The sequence below is a fragment of the Schistocerca gregaria genome, chromosome 5, assembly GCF_023897955.1.
Source record: "Schistocerca gregaria isolate iqSchGreg1 chromosome 5, iqSchGreg1.2, whole genome shotgun sequence".
Taxonomy (NCBI): Eukaryota; Metazoa; Arthropoda; class Insecta; order Orthoptera; family Acrididae; genus Schistocerca; species Schistocerca gregaria.
Genome location: NC_064924.1, coordinates 240,977,099 through 240,994,439, shown reverse-complemented (window position 1 = coordinate 240,994,439; position 17,341 = coordinate 240,977,099). Strand labels below are relative to the sequence as shown.

The window sequence follows — 17,341 nt, the reverse complement described above, 5'->3', positions numbered from 1 at the left end:
ATGCTTGTTTGTGCATGCAGTACAGATGAATACCAAATCTGGAATGTTTGCTATTGTATCAGGAGTTGTAACATTTGTGCATTCCACTGACAATATTTTTGAGTTTAATTAACTGTTCTGATACGTTGTTGTCAGGTATGCAGGGAGTCCCTGGACCTAAGGGTGAACAAGGAACATTGATTTACCCACCTCAGTCTCAAATTCAGCCTGACAAGGGGATAAAAGGCATGAAAGGTCTTCCAGGGCCTCTAGGTCCACCAGGTGATGAGGGTCCTCCTGGAGCAGATGGACTTCCAGGTCTCCCAGGACCTAAAGGACCCAAGGTAGGTGATAGCTACTGTTCTTTTACAGTTTCTTTTATTAACATAGTCTTAAAATCTTTCTTGATGTTGTAATTTTTGGTCCAAAGACTATTTTGATGTATCTCTCCAGACTTGTCTATCCTGTGCAAGTCTCTTTATTTTGCAAAAACAGACATAATGTCTGATAGGATAGCATCAATCAGTTATTTTACAATGTTACTTATATTATGTCTTGATTGCAATTTTTTTATTCATATGACTGGTTTCAATTCATCTAGAACCATCTTCAGATGGTTCATTTTATGTGACGCAGATTGTGAAAGTTGCTGGATTTGGACGGGTTACTACTGTAACCGAAATATCAGTTCTGAAGATGGTTTTAGATGAACTGAAACTGGTCATATGAATAAAAATTTTGCAATCTCTTCATTTCAGCATAGCTAGTGCAACCTACATCTATTTGAACCTGCTTACTGTAGTCAAGTCTTGGACTCCCCCTGCAAATTTTATACACCTATCTGCCCTAACCTGTACCCATTCACTTACCCCCATTACCAAATTAGCTATTTCTTGATAATTTGAGATATGTGCTACCAACTTATTCCTTCTTTTAGTCAATTTATCACAAAAATCTCTTTTAATTCCTATGTAATTTTCGTTTGTCACGCAATCTAGTAATCCCATTTTCAATATTCTTTTGTGGCACCAAATTTTAAAAGCTTCTGTTCTCTTCTTTGTCTTCCATGTTTTATTTACATATAAGGCAACAATTCAGACAGATACTTTCATAAAAGTATTCTTAACACTTAAATTTATATTCAGTGTTAACATATTTCTGTTTTTTTGGAAAAACTTTTCTTGCTATTGCCAGTCTGCAGTTTTATCCTCTCTACTTCAGTTACCATCAGTTATCTTGCTACCCAAATATCAAACCTCATCTGCTACTTTCAGTGTCTCATTTCCTAATACAGTTCTCTCAGCATCACCTGAATAAATTTTACCACATTTCTTGTCTATTACTTTCACTGATTTTCATGTTACAACCTCTTTTCAAAACACTGTTCAGATGAACTTTGAAGCCCACTGCTGTCAGTGACTGTTTTACAATGTTATCAGCAAACTTCAAAATGTTTATTTCATCTCCCTGAATTTCAATTCCATTTCCAACTTCCTGTTTGGTTTCCTTTACTTCTGGCTCAGTGTATGGATCGAATAATATGGAGGATACGCTACAACAAAGTCACACGGCCTTTTCAACTACAGCTTGCCTTTTATGTCCACTGACTCTTACAACAGCTGTTTGGTTTTTGTACAAGTGTATGTAACATTTTGCTTTCTGTATTTTCAAAGAGTTTAGTGCAGTCAACATTGTCAAAAGCTTTCTCTAATTCTATAAATGCTATCAATTTAGGTTTTCATTTCTTCAGCCAATCTTTTAGGATAAGTAATAGAGTAAGTACTGCCCCTCCTATTCCTATATTTCCCTGGAACCCAAACTAATTGTCCCAGATTTGGCCTCCATCAGTTTTTCCATTCTTCTATAAATACTTCATTTTAGTAATCTGCAGTCATGACTTATTAAACTGATGATTTGGTGATGTTTACATGTGTCAGCACCTACCTTCTTTCGTACTGGGTTGTTATATTGTCCTTGAAGTCCCTGTGTACTTGCCAGTCTCATATATTCAGTATTCCAGGTTGAAGAGATTTGTCATGTTTGGTTGTCCAAAGGATCTTAACAATTATGATAAAATTTCACCTCATTCAAGTTACCTTGTTTCAACTTGGGTCATTCAATTCTCTGTCAAATTCTTTCCTCAATATTGCATCTGTCATTTGATCTTCATCCTCTTCCTCCTCTTTTTCCATAATATTGTCTCCAAATTTCTTTCCTTTCTGTAGTTTGTTGATACAGTCCGTTCAACTGAGCTTTCTCTCCATTGCTTGCTATGTGGTTGCCATCTGAGCTTTTGAAGTTTATATACCTACTTCTCTGTTCTCTAAAGATGTCTTTAATTTTTCTATATGCAGCATCTATGTTTGCTATATACATTTATTCTTTTATTGCTTTATATTTCTCCCTTAGCCATCCATACTTTGTGATTGTGCACATTCTTTAAAACACTTTTTTTTTTTTGTATGTTTTGATTTCTTCCTTTACTGCATTTCTGTACTTTCTCCTTTCTACATCTATATCTACATCTACAACTCAGGAAACCACTATGAGGTGCATGGCATAGGGCACATCCCATTGTACCAATTATTAGTATTCCTTTCTGTTTCACTCGTGCATGGCACACTGGAAGAATGACTATGTGAATGCCTCTGTGCAGGCAGTATTTATTCTAATCTTTCCCCAACAAACCCTGTGTGAATGATACATAGGGGATTGTCGTATATTTCTGCTGTCATCATTTAAAGCTGGTTCTTGAAACTTGGTTAATAGACTTCCCAGTATATTTTATGTCAATATTTAAGATCTTTGAGTTCTGTTTCTTTGTTATCTCTGTAACACACTCACACAGATCAAACAAACCTGTGACCATTCATGCTGCCCTTTGCTGTATATGTTCTGTATCCCCTGTTAGTCCTATATGGTGCAGGTCCCACACACTTGAGCAACTTTTCTAGAACTGGTTGCATAAGTAATTTGTAAGCAATCTCCTTTTAGACTGATTGCACTTCCCCAAAATTCTGCCAGTAAAATGAAGTCTACTGCTTTGCCCACGACCCTGACCCTATGTGGTCATTTCATTTCATATCACAACTAAGTGGTCATCAGTAAAATTCAATATCCCCTGTGTTATTCAAGAATTTCTGCTGGACTGTGTCTTTTTGTGTAGTTGTTCCTTTGCTGTGTTCACTGTTTAATTTCTCAAAGGTAACATTCATCTTCAGATCTATTTAAGCCAGGTGTTGACTGTTGCTTCCATTGAAACCCTCAACAACTTCCAGTTTTTTTAATTTACTCAGGAATAATCTCATTACATTCCTTTCTTTCTATAGCTTTGCAGTTGCCTATTGCTTCCATTTAAACCCTCAACAGCCTCCAGTTGTTTCATTTACTCAGGAATCATGTCTTTACATTCCTTGCTTTCTGTAGATTTTTCAGCTGAAATCTACATTTCATAACTAATAAATCATGGCCAGAGTACGTTTGTTCTTGGAAATGTTCTAGGTTTCAATGATCAAGTAGTGCTTTTTCCAGAATTGTACTGGTGGTTTCATCCTTCAATTCTTTCCCCTTATCCATGTTCTCCTACTATTTTTTCTTTACTTCCTTTTACTGCTGTGCAACTCCAGTTAAGTTTTTGATTGGTCCAACACAAACATATTTGACTTCAAAGGTTTTATGCCATAAGCTTCAAAGCCCCACACTGAATTAGTTATGGCAAGCCCATGTCTTAATTACATAATTAAGCCTCATTTAACAGGTATACGGCAATAGTCACTGTGCAGCATAATCTATCCAATCAACAACAGTCTCACTCAGATGAACAATACGCATAGCACTTCTATATTAAAGTTAATCAGCAATCATTGTAAATTGTCCTACTTCACTGTCTGTCTTTTTATTCACAATAACACATCATTGTGCTATCACATTACAGTTCTGATTGACATGGGTTCCATGAATCTAGGCAGTGACTGCCTTTCATATTCAAGTTAATCTGCATATGTTATTAACAGTTATAGTTCACAGTCTGGTTTCATATTAAGTTAAACACATTATTGCACAAGTACATTATGACTCTTTTGACTGACTTGAGTTCCATACACGAAATCTCAGAACACACTGACTTAAAATGGCTTCAAGCCCGATTATTTTATAGCTTTGCAAAAATGGTTAGTAAAATTTCACTTTGATAAATATGTAATTTCAATAATTTGCAATAAAAATATTCTACAACTACATCCATACTCCGCAAGCCACCTGACAGTGTGTGGCGGAGGGTACCTTGTGTACCTCTATCGGTTCCCCCTTTTATTCCAGTCTCGTATTGGTCGTGGAAAATCCAGAATTGTTACAGTTAGAGCTTTACGTCCTAAGTTGATTGAATAGTGCAGAAAAATTAGTTTTGGCCTCAACTTTATGTTACAATAAGAGTTTTGACTGAAATAAGCCTTCTGTTGACAAAAAATGCCAAAATAGCTAAATAAACAATACCATACATAAAAGTGTTAATTAGCCAGAAACGAATTAAGTGCTGATTTTCCCACCATGTTTTGAAAATTAGCAACATGTATACTTTAAGGAGTTCTATTGGTTATTTTCCTAACTTGAGCAGTAACATGGTAAGTACATCTGTTTACATGTCAACAACATGAGTGGAATAGGAAATGATTACTGTTAGTTAACTGAACTGATCTTTTGCAAAACTAGTTACTTGAAATGGTTCAAATTATTTAGGAAATTATTCTGACTAATCTAATTTAGCAAATTTGGGCCAGGACTTATAACTGGAATTACAGAATGACAGTTTTATCTAATGGAACATCTCTGACTAGCACTAATGACAATTGAGAAAAAAGTAAACATTTAAGGAAGCAAATAACAAAATAAAATGGGAATGGGTCTCAGTTTGCTTTGCTACACATTCTTATAGATTTTGTCTATGCTGATACTACGGTAGTATTTCTCCATGTCTGTTTCTTGTGGCAGCTAACAAGCTCATCTCTTCCAAAAGTTTTTTGATATTCTGAGATGGAAATAAGCAGTATATTAGAATATGGTTTACTGTTTATACAATTTAAGCATATGCAACTTACTCTGAGAAAACTAAAGGGAGAACTGTGAATCAACCCTGAACACCAATAGATGGTCTGATGACAGAAACTCTGTACTACCCTCTCTCCTTCTATGGCTGGGAAAATACTTGTAGTTAAAATTTCTTTAGTCACTAAGATTCCAAATTACTCTTAACGTGAATGCCATAATAGCTGCAAGTGTTTGTTATCTTCCCTTAAGATGATGAGTAATAGTAATAATAACAATAATAATAATAATAATAATAATAATAATAATAATAATAATAAACCCCGTGGAGGCCTGGGAAAAGAATAGGACTCCGGTATGTTCTGCCAGTCATAAAAGGCGACGAAAAGAACAATAGGGCTAACCCCCCTTTTAGTGTGATTAATTGGTTCAGGACAGAACTAATGAAGCCTCAGACAAGTGCTGTCATGGTCGGGGATGACACTTGAACCCTATGCCCGTCCACAATGGTAACGACACTGCTAGCCACACGGAAAATGATTTAAATCCAAATAGAGGTGTCTTGCAGGATATGTTTCCTGCAAACACTCTAGAAGGAAAACAAAGACAGAGGATGAGATGGTCAGATAAAGTTAACCGACACCTCATGTTCTCTTATTACCAAGCAACAAACTTAGGAACCAACACAACTGGATACACATCACAAGTATACACAACATTTATTACCAGATACCCAGAATTAAAATTTTTAACAGAACAACGACTAGCTGATCAGATCCGTGTAATAATAAAAAATAACAGGATACCCCAGTCAGAATTAGAAAACATCGGCCAACAAGTACAACAAATACTGGAACAAAATAATGTGCAAACACAAGAAGACTAAAATACAGTATGGACTCAAACATCCCAGAGCAAACAAAAAGAGACAACATGCATTAATTAAACAATCAGAGGAAAATGAAATCTTAAGACAGTCACCAGAACAAGCACAAATAGAACACAAAGTGACACACATGTTAGATATAGAAGAAAAATTTCAGCCGACATTTATAGAATACAAAGACACAAATACAGTCATTAGACTATTCTTGCATAGACCACCAAATAACCCACAAGTCGAAACAGCTATCAACACAATCATACACAACAAAATAAATGAAAATACAACTATGGAAGAGTTACAACTACTAGTTTATATAGGAGCACTCACTACACTAAATATACACATTAGGCAGATATCAGAACCAACCAACACACAGACGAAACCCACAAAACCAGCATGGCAAAACAGGCTACAAATCAGAATAGAATAACTGAGAAAAGACATCGGACAGCTAACACAATTTATAAGAAATGAAATATCAGACAAAAAACGAAAAAGGTTAGGTAAAATCTCACAACAAGAAGTGATAGAGCAATTAGATGAAAAGAAGCAGAAATTACAAGCATTGGCCAAACGACTTAGAAAATACAAAAAAGTGAAAATTAGAAGGAAACAAAACCAACCATTCAACACAAACCAAAAGAAATTTTACCAGACAATAGATAACACATACATTAAAATAGACAATCCACCAAACATAACAGACATGGAACACTTCTGGAGCAACATATGGTCAAACCCGGTACAACATGACAGGCATGCAAGGTGGATACAAGCAGAAACAGACACATACAGGATGATACCACTAATGCCTGAAGTGATAATTTTGCAACATGAAGTCACCTGAGTAATTAATTCTACTCACAATTGGAAAGTCCCTGGAAAAGATAAGATAGCAAATTTCTGGCTAAAGAAGTTCACCTCAACACATTCCCATCTAACTAAATTATTTAACAGCTACATTGCAGACCCATACACATTCCCTGATACACTTACACATGGAATAACTTATATGAAACCTAACGATCAAGCAGACACAGCAAACCCAGCTAAATATCACCCCATAACATGCCTGCCAACAATATACAAAAAATTAACTTCAGTCATTACACAGAAATTAATGACACATACAGCACAGAACAAAATTATTAATGAAGAACAAAAAGGCTGTTGCGAAGGAGCACGAGGATGTAAAGAGCAACTGATAATAGATGCAGAGGTGACATATCAAGCTAAAACTAAACAAAGGTCGCTACACTACGCATACATTGATTACCAAAAAGCTTTTGATAGCGTATCCCACTCATGGTTACTACAAATATTGGAAATATACAAAGTAGATCCTAAATTGATACAGTTCCTAAACATAGTAATGAAAAATTGGAAAATCACACTTAACATGCAAACAAATTCAAATAATATCACATCACAGCTAATACAGACTAAGTGTGGAATATACAAAGGTGACTCATTAAGTCCTTTCTGGTTCTGCCTTGCTCTGAACCCACTATCCAACAAGATAAATAATACAAATTATGGGTACAATATTACTGGAACATACCAACACAAAATCACACATTTGCTACACATGAATGATCTAAAACTACTGGCAGCAACAAATCAACAACTCAACCAATTACTAAAGATAACAGCAGTATTCAGCAATGATATAAATATGGCTTTTGGAGCAGACTAATGTAAGAAAAATAGCATAGTCAAGGGAAAACACACTAAACAAGAAATTACATATTGGATAACCACGGCGACTGCATAGAAGTGATGGAAAAAACAGATGCCTGTAAATATCTAGGATACAGACAAAAAATAGGAATAGATAATACAAATATAAAAGAAGAACTAAAAGAAAAATATAGACAAAGACTAACAAAAATACTGAAAACAGAATTGACAGCAAGAAACAAGACAAAAGCTATAAATACTTATGCTATACCAATATTGACCTACTCATTTGGAGTAGTGAAATGGAGTAACACAGACCTAGAAGCACTCAATACACTTACAGGATCACAATGCCACAAATATAGAATACATCACATACATTCAGCAACAGAAAGATTCACATCAAGCAGAAAGGAAGGAGGAAGGGGATTTATCGACATAAAAAACCTACATTATGGACAGGTAGACAATTTAAGAAAATACTTTATAGAACGAGCAGAAACTAGCAAAATACACAAGCAATCATTCATATAAATACATCGGCTACACCACTGCAATTCCATAACCACTTCTACAACCCTTTAGATCACATAACATCAACAGATACAAAGAAAGTAAATTGGGAAAAGAAAACACTACATGGCAAGCACCCGTATCATCTAACACAGCCACACATCAATCAAGACGCATCCAACACATGGCTAAGAAAAGGCAATATATACAGTGAGACGGAAGGATTCATGATTGCAATACAGGATCAAACAATAAACACCAGATATTACAGCAAGCTTATTATTAAATATCCCAATACCACAACATACAAATGCAGACTTTGCAAACAACAAATATAAACAGTAGATCACATCACAAGTGGATGTACAATACTAGCAAATACAGAATACCCCAGAAGACACGACAATGAAGCAAAAATAATACATCAATAACTTGCCATGCAACATAAACTAATAAAACAACACATTCTCACATACAAGTATGCACCACAAAATGTACTGGAGAATTATGAATACAAATTATACTGGAACAGAACCATTATAACAGATAAAACAAAACCACATAACAAACCTGACGCCATACTTACCAATAAAAAGAAGAAATTAACACAACTAATCGAAATATCCATGCCCAATACAACAAATATACAGAAGAAAACAGGAGAAAAAAATTGAAAAATACATTCAACTGGCTGAGGAAGTCAACGACATGTGGCATCAGCATAAAGTTGACATTGTACCAGTTATACTATCAACTACCGGAGTCATACCACACAATATCCACCAGTACATCAACACAATACAGCTACATCCAAACGTATATATACAACTACATAAATTTGTAATTATTGATACTTGTTCAATTACCCGAAAGTTCCTAAATGCAATATAACATATACCACACAGTTAAAAGGAAGTCACGCTTGATCAAGGTCCACGTCACTTTCCATTTTTAACCAGACATAACGTCTGAGAAAAGAAAGAAATAATAATAATAATAATAATAATAATAATACAAAAAATGTGTACACTGGTATGATAAAAAACTTCTTTAAAAATTATAATGTCTAGTTGCATGTATCAAACACTTTTTTGTTGGTTGTTGTAATCATAACAACCAGGCCCAAGTGGTTGTTGACTAGGAATAAATAAAATAAAAGCTTCATTTGGCCCATGATGAATGTTCACATTTGTGTCATATTTGGTGAGTGAGTTGTGATTGTAGCTGCAGACCAGTACTAGTCTCTTTGCACAAACTATATATTTAAGAGGTTTTTAGCAAGTAAAAATTGTGGTGGGGCTAGGAAACCGTACCAAGAGGTAAAAACTCGACAGAAAATAGATTCCTTTGATGAAACCATGAGTCACTGTTCCAGTACAATTTTTTAAGTCTGTTGGTAGTGATTTATGACTGTCATCATAAATACACTTTTACAGTCAGCAACATGAAGTAGATACACAAGACATGTTTTTTAAGTAAGTACCGTTTTGAAAGAAAAAAAAAGTGCTAAGATATTTCAATAATTTTATTTTTACACGAAAGCCTGTACCTTATTCTATTTTTCTACATAATTTCCATCAATATTGAGGCACTTGTCATAATGTTGTACCAGGTTTTGAATACCCTTCTCATAGAAGTCTGCTGCCTGACTTGTTAACCACTGCATCACCATTGTTTTGACGTTGTCATCATCTTGAAGACACTGACCGCACAGATGTTTCTTCAAGTGCAGGAACAGATGACAGTCATTGGGCGCTACATCAGGGCTGTATATAGGATGATCTAGAGTTTTCCATTGAAAAGATATAATGAGATCTTTGGTCTGATTCGCCACATGCAGACGGGCATTGTCTTGCAGCAAAACGATGCCCTTGCTCAACTTCCATGGACTGTTGCTTTTTGGTGCCACTCAAGGAAAGACAATGCACTGTCTAAACATTTGGTTTTGTGCACATCTGTCAACATTTTCGGTACCCAATGTGCGCACAGTTTTTGGTAATTCAAGTGCTCGGTCACATTGCCATACAAAACACTATGAGAAACATTAGGAAAGTCATCCTGCAAGGAGGAAATCATGAAGTGTCTGTTTTCTCTCACCTTATTGTCCACTTCCTGCACCAAACTTTCATTAATGACCAAAGGATGCCCACTCCGTTGTTCATCATGCACATTTGTGCGGCCATCTTTAAATGCTCTCACCCTCTTTCTTACCATTCCATCACTCATAATGTCTTCTCTGTAAACTGCACTGATCTCACAATGAATATTGATCACCTTTAGGCCTTTAGCACTAAGAAATCTTATAACAGCCCGTACTTCATAGTCGACGGGACTCCACAGTCGGCGGGACTCACGATTATCAGAGGCATGTTAAACACTCAGTACACAACGTAAGCAAGGAAGAATCAGACTGTAATTGCGTCAGTGCATGGATTAAGGTACCAAATTTCATGTAAAAATAAAATTATTGCGAAATATTATCACATCTTTTTTCTTTTTTTTTTAATTTCAAAACGGTACTTACTTAAATAGCACGCCTCGTACATAATTATACCAGACACATAAGCCACCAATGTGGCCAAGTTAGAGTCATGCACCAGGCTGTGAACCACACAAATAAGCAAACAGTTGCAGCTGTGTTCATCACTCTGCAGAATGATTTGATGCAGCTCTCTACTCTAATATATCCTGTGCACATCTCTTCACCTGTGCATAACTACTGTAGACTACAGCCATTTGAAGTTAATTACTGCATTCAAACTTCAGTTCCCTTCTCTACTCGTCTATCTTCAGCATTCTCCTGCAGACACCAAATTGCAAAAGCTTCATTTCTCTTCTTTTCCTATACTACTTTTTTTTCCACATTTCACTTCCATGCAAGGCTACACCCCAGACAAGTACTTTCAGCAAATATTTCCAATGACTTAAGTTGTATTAGATGTTAACAAATTTTTCTTTGTCAGAATCAAATTCTTGCCTTTGTAAACCCACATTTTGTATCCTCTCTACTTCAGCCACTGTCAGTTATTTTGGTGACCAAATAACAAAACTCTTCTACAACATTTAGAGTCACATTTCCTAATCTGATCCCTTCAACACCATTACTACACCCCATTACCTATATTGACGCTCACCTTATAACCCCTTTTCAAGCCGCAGTTGATTATATTCAAATGATGTTTCAAGTTCTTTGGCCGTTCTGACAGAATTACAATATACTTGGCAAAACTTAAAGTGTTTGCTTTTTTTTAATACCCTTTCAAATTTTTTTCATTTTGTTATTTCTTGCTCAATGTATAGACTGAATAACATGGGAGGTAAACACTTATTAAATGAAAACATTTTGCAAAAGAAAACATATCCAGATAAAATATTTCATTTAATCGACTTCTTTAGGGGAGTTATGGAGATATAGGTATTCCTGGAAGACCTGGAAGGAGTGGATATAGTGGTATACCTGGTCCTAAAGGTGACGATGCTACAATTCCCAAGCAGTATTTGGTTGGAGACCCTGGAATTGATGGAAGAAGGTAAGACACTATTCATCTTTATGCTGTTATTGGCCTATTAGTCAGTTTATGGTGTACATACTGTGTAATGAATGGAAATAACATAAATACAAAGTTATGTCATTGTTCATAATTAAGTGATATGCTGCAGAAGTAATTATGATATTATATTACCATGGCTACTGTGTGTGTGTGTGTGTGTGTGTGTGTGTGTGTGTGTGTGTGTGTGTGTGTGTGTAAGAGCAAAAAGTGAAAAGTCTGTGTGCTTTTCTGATCTTTTCTAGTATATCTACTCATGATTTATCTGCATATGAGTAAGGAAATTTGCAAGCTTTGGTAGCCAGTGGTTCCTTCTTCTGGCAGAAAGGTTGAAGGGGAAGGAAGAGGGATCATGAAAGGTTCCTTCCCCTTCAGCCCTCCTGCCAGAAGAAGGCGCCATTGAATCCTGAAGCCTGCACATTCCATAACTTTTATATGTGTTTTCTCCTGTCACCACTTGGTGATTAGATTTTTGGTTCATCCATTTCTGTTATATTTAAATCAAAGTTTTTGACAGTGAGAGATATGAAATATGATTTTGTAATGAAGTATCACATACTCTGATTTACTGAATGATCTTTAGACTATCCAACACAGGTACCTAGCAGTGAAGCTAGCACAAGCCATCCAGGACACCCTCTTCTTCCCCCATAAGCAGGGTAAAGAGGCATGAATGAGCTTCACTTAGGGAAATCCTGAAATCTGTAAGAATAAGATGGTACATGCAGCACTGAAGGTGGTTTGTGAGGAATTTGCAATGGCTGAATGTTCCATGCTGTTCTGTTTGCTGATATACATGTCACTGTTGGATAGGATAGTTTTTGATGCATGAGAATGAGAGTGACTGTGAATGATGAGAAAGCTGTGATCATTTGAATCAACCAATTATAGTGTATAGAATTAAGTCACCATAATGGAATGAAGACTTGTGGGTGTCTTTTATGTCCTCTAATGCAAGGTTGCCTCTGTCAACAAGTACAAGTAGAGCACAGTGCTTATTTTACCACAATACCAGTACATCATAACTATTCTAGGTGGTGATACTGCCCACATTCAACAACTCTTGTGTGTGGGATTCAACAACTCTTCTGGGAAAGAACTGATTTCACAAAGTTTAAAAAAGTGAATGTAGTATCTTTGTCTGTTTTGTGTTGCAGTCTGTGTACTTTTGTTTCATATTCATTTTGACCCTTTCTTTTTACTATTTTGTTTCATTAGTGAAATATTTTTTGTTTTAAGTTATACATGTAAATGTTTTTAAACTGATGAATCACATGCTGAAGAGCAATGCTCACAATATTTTCATGATAGTTCAAGAGCTCATTTTGTTACTTACGAGATGGACAAGCTTATAATATGAGAAGCACTCTGACAATCCTGCAGATCTCTCCAACTTGAAAAATCAGTATCTGTGGAATGTATCATTGCAGATGTGAAATACTTATTTCTTTTTGTTTTGCTTTCTGCTGTTTCCATACAGAGTCGGCATTGTTATGTATTGGTTTTGGCAGTTTAGTGGCATTTGGTGTCTAGATGCCATTCTTGTTGCCACTACCCCACCTGGGAAGGAAATTATGTACCCCATCTGCCAGTGTCTAGTGTAGATCTCATATTCAAATGAGATAACATTTTCTGTGTTTGCATTGCATGTTTCTAAGATGGGCTGGGGTTAACAGCCCGGTATTACTTAGTTGGCTATCAGGAAATGCCTAAAAACCACATCCAGGCTGGCTGGCTCACCAGCCCTTGTTGTTAATCTCCAAGGCAGATTCGATCCATGGCTAGCTCACCTCCTCATATCCTGGAAGCAGGCACATTAGCATTCTTGGCTATCCTCATGCTAGGTGCTCAATAGACTAAAGATGTGTAATTATGAGCTAGATTTCATGTTTCCGGTTCTTTAAAAAGAAGACTTATTGGTGCAAATCCTTTCTCAAATATGTGCTTCTGTGAAATGTTTCTGAAACCTTAATTGTTAATTTGCACTCTACATGCATTTTATGTCATTTTCTTCTGAATGTGCACTTGAAATTTGGTTGGTATGGACTTTTAACTGATTCTCTGAAGTATTCTGTGTAATGTAAAACTGTGCTACAGGAATTAGCTATACATCATTATTCCTCTTCATAATAATTTCCTACTGGGGAAAGGAAATATATGTTTTAATGTAGACGTTTCACATCACTGAGAGATTAAAGATAGATTGAAACTCAGCCCCTGTAGACTTCTCAGTTGTCAGCACATACTTTATCATTTTACTCTCCGGTCAACTTTCTGATAGGTGATTACTTCATTTACCACCAGGATGTTATATGTGAGATTAGATGCTAATAGTATGTTAAACCTGGATTTAATTGTACTTTTTGATCATTAAGGTACATGATGATGTGATTTTTCAACATTGTTTGTGAAATAACCGTTTTGTTAATGCCAGGGGAGAAGTGGGTGAACCAGGAGATGTTGGTGCTCCAGGAGAAATGGGAGAAGCAGGGTATCATGTTATGGGAGATATTAAAGGAGAAAAGGGAATCAAAGGACCCAGAGGAGACAGAGGTAAGTAAAAGATGAAACTTCCTGGTAGATGAAAACAATGTGCCTGACCGGGACTCCAACCCAGGGCCTTTGCCATTTGCAGACAAGTGCTCTAACTCAGCTACCCTAGCAGAACTCGTGGCCCATCTTCACAGGTTTATTTGTGCCTGTGCCTCATCTCCTGCCTACTGGCCTTCTGTTTGGAAGGTAGGAGGTGAGGTACTGGGGGAAGTAAAGGTGTGAAGATCGGTCGTGCATCTGTTCGGGTAGCTCAGTCAGTTGAGGACTTTCCCATGAAATGCAAAACTCCCAGATCTGAGTCCCAGTCCAGCACACAGTTTTGATCTGCCAGGAGGTTTCACATCAGCACATTCATTCAAGTGAAACCTATAACTATTGACACCACAGTGTTGTCCCTGAAGATTAATTGGTTGTTATGATATTTGATAAAGTATCAGGCATATTTAGAAACACAGCCATCTCTTAAAATATTGTATTGTCAATTCACCTATTGATACATTTCATAGTCTGCGTACTGTTGAATGGGTATATGCATACAGTCAAAAAATTTCTCTGATGCAGTAAAGTACAGCGGGAAGCTTTCTGTGGGATGACTCCAACCTAATTTATTATAATCTTCTGAATATTGTTTAACTGCTTTAAAAAGTTTATAGTACAGTGTAAGTAAGTCCTATGGAATCAGATTGAATAGTGTAGATAGAGAGATAATATGTGAAATAAAGGATAGCTGACTGATATGTGGTGTGTAGAAATATGCTGCAGAAGACAGTATATTTATTAGCTTTTGAGTTCTTGTTCTTTCTCTAATAGAAGTACACATATTCATGTACACAGGCACCCTAACCACACAACACACACACACACACACACACACACACACACACACACACACACCTGTGGCCATAGCAAGACTGACTGTTGATTACCAATAGCAGTTGCCGTGGCAGATGGAGAGTGGAGGGAAGGACAGCAAGACGAGGAGAGGATAATGGGGTGTGTGATGCACGTGATTCGGCAGATGACTCAGGAAGTGCACAAAAATACAAAAGGAAGACATACAAGAGGTAGGCAGAGGGAGAGGGGTTGGCAGAAGTGAGGGGAGGAAAGAAGGAGAATGTGAAGATGGAGGATGAGACAGGGAGGGAAAAGAGAAAGCAAACAAGGCATAAAAAGGGTGAGATGGGAAGGAGACAGGAGGGCAATAGAGAGACAGGGGGGACAGGGGAGTGGTGGGAGGGAGCAGTACATGATCTGGATGAGGAAAGAGTGGTGTGGGCAGAAGAGAGAAGGGAAAAGGTAAGGTGAGGCAGTGGGAAATATGTTAGCAGATGTTTGGGCCAAATTACTTATGTAGTGAAGCAGCAATTAAAGGTATTTTTGTAGTGCTGCACAACTTGTTTGGCAACTAGATGGTGAAATTTGTGGTTTGCCACATTTTGGCGGAGGCCATTCATGCAAGTAGACAGTCAGTTGCTTGTAATACCAGTATTGAAAGCTATACAGTAATTGCACATTGGTGATAAATAGCATGGCTGCTTTCTCATGTGGCCTTGCCTTTTATAGGGCAGAAGATGTCTGTGACTGGCTTGTGGTAGGAAATGGTGGTTGGGTGTACTTGACAGGTCTCACATGTGGGCCAGCCACAAAGGAACAACCCATCAGATGCAACATTGGATGCAAAACTGGAATAGGGATGGACAAGGATACTCTGGAGGGTGCATGGGTGGTGGAATACAACTTTGGGTAAAGTGGTAGGATTGTGGGTAGGATATCTCTCATCTCAGGGCACAAATTGAGTGGAGTATGTAGTTGAGCTTTTAAAGGCAAAGGTGATACTGGGTAATCAGAGGGGTGCTAGAATGGCTAGTTAATGGGTTTTCTGGTGTCAGAGGAGGAGATCACAAGGCAGATCCATTTATGGATGTGCTGGACAGGGCACTGTCTATCAGTAAAGGCTATGATGGGTTTATTGGTATATTTTGACAAGTACTGCTTTCCACTGCAGATGTGGCATCCATGGGTGGCAATGCTGGAAGGAAGAGACATGGAATGGGAGACAACTGTCAGAGTGGAGGTACTGTTGGTAGTTGGTGCACTGGATATGAACAGATATATTTTTCAAGCCTTCTGCAAGGTGGAGACAGACAGCTAGAAATGTGGCTTGTTGAGTTGAGAAGGACCAGGTAAAGCAGTTTTGGAGATGTTGAGAAAAAGGAAAGAGCAATGATTGTAGCTGCCGTTGTCCAGATCGGGAAAATGTTATCAGTGAATCTGAACCAGACAAGGTGTTTTAGGAATTGACTGGTAAGAAGAATTCCTCCAGGTGGCCCATAAATGAATTGACATAGGATGATCCCATGTGAGTATTCATGGCAGTACCACAGAGTTGTTTATAGATTTGGCCTTCAAAAGTGAAATAATTGTGACTCAGGATGTGGTTTGGTAGAAGGATTAGGAAAGAGGTGGTGGATTTTTGGAGGATGTGTGGAAAGTTTACATGGCCACAAGGCCATGGGTATGGGAAATGTTGGTCTATAAGAACGTCACATCCATGTGACCAACAAAAAATATGGTGGTAACAAGACAGGAACTGTGGAAAGGCGATGAAGCAAGTGAGCATTGTCTTGAATGTATAAGGGGTAGGCAAAATAATGTGAACACCTGTAATTACTTGGGAATGGTTTGTTAATAAGGGGGTGGACCCCATTGGCCCATAATACAGCTGAAATTCTTCTTGGAATACTGACATATAATTATTGTACAGTCTCCAGTGGAATGTTGTGCCACTCTTCGATCAGACCCTCTTCTAACTCCTGTAGTGACGAGGGAGACAAAAATCTGCTCTGGAGTCTGCCCTCCATTACTGTCCACAGGGGCTTGATAATGTTTAAGTCCAGGGACTGTGCTGGCCAGGGGAGATGCTGCAGTTCAGTTGCATGCTCCTCGTACCACGATTGTACTGTCCTGGCTGTGTGAATTCGGCCTTATCATTCTGAAATATGGCATCATTGTTGGGGAACATTTGAATCATGGGGTGCACCTGACCATTTAAACTGTTCACATAATCATTAGCTGTAAAATAGCCTTTGAGAGTAATGATGGGACCAGCAGAATACCATGATATGGCTGTCTACACCATCAC

General features: G+C 37.4%; 1 protein-coding gene across 1 annotated transcript in view; it reads left to right on the top strand.

Annotated features, from left to right (window-relative positions):
* LOC126272030 (collagen alpha-5(IV) chain-like) overlaps window positions 1-17,341 on the top strand; it is a 545,215-nt gene that overhangs the window by 405,206 nt on the left and 122,668 nt on the right. The window contains exons 13-15 of the mRNA XM_049974535.1: window positions 136-323; window positions 11,495-11,628; window positions 14,081-14,199. Coding sequence (XP_049830492.1) covers window positions 136-323; window positions 11,495-11,628; window positions 14,081-14,199 — 441 coding nt within the window. The remainder of the gene's footprint in view (window positions 1-135; window positions 324-11,494; window positions 11,629-14,080; window positions 14,200-17,341) is intronic.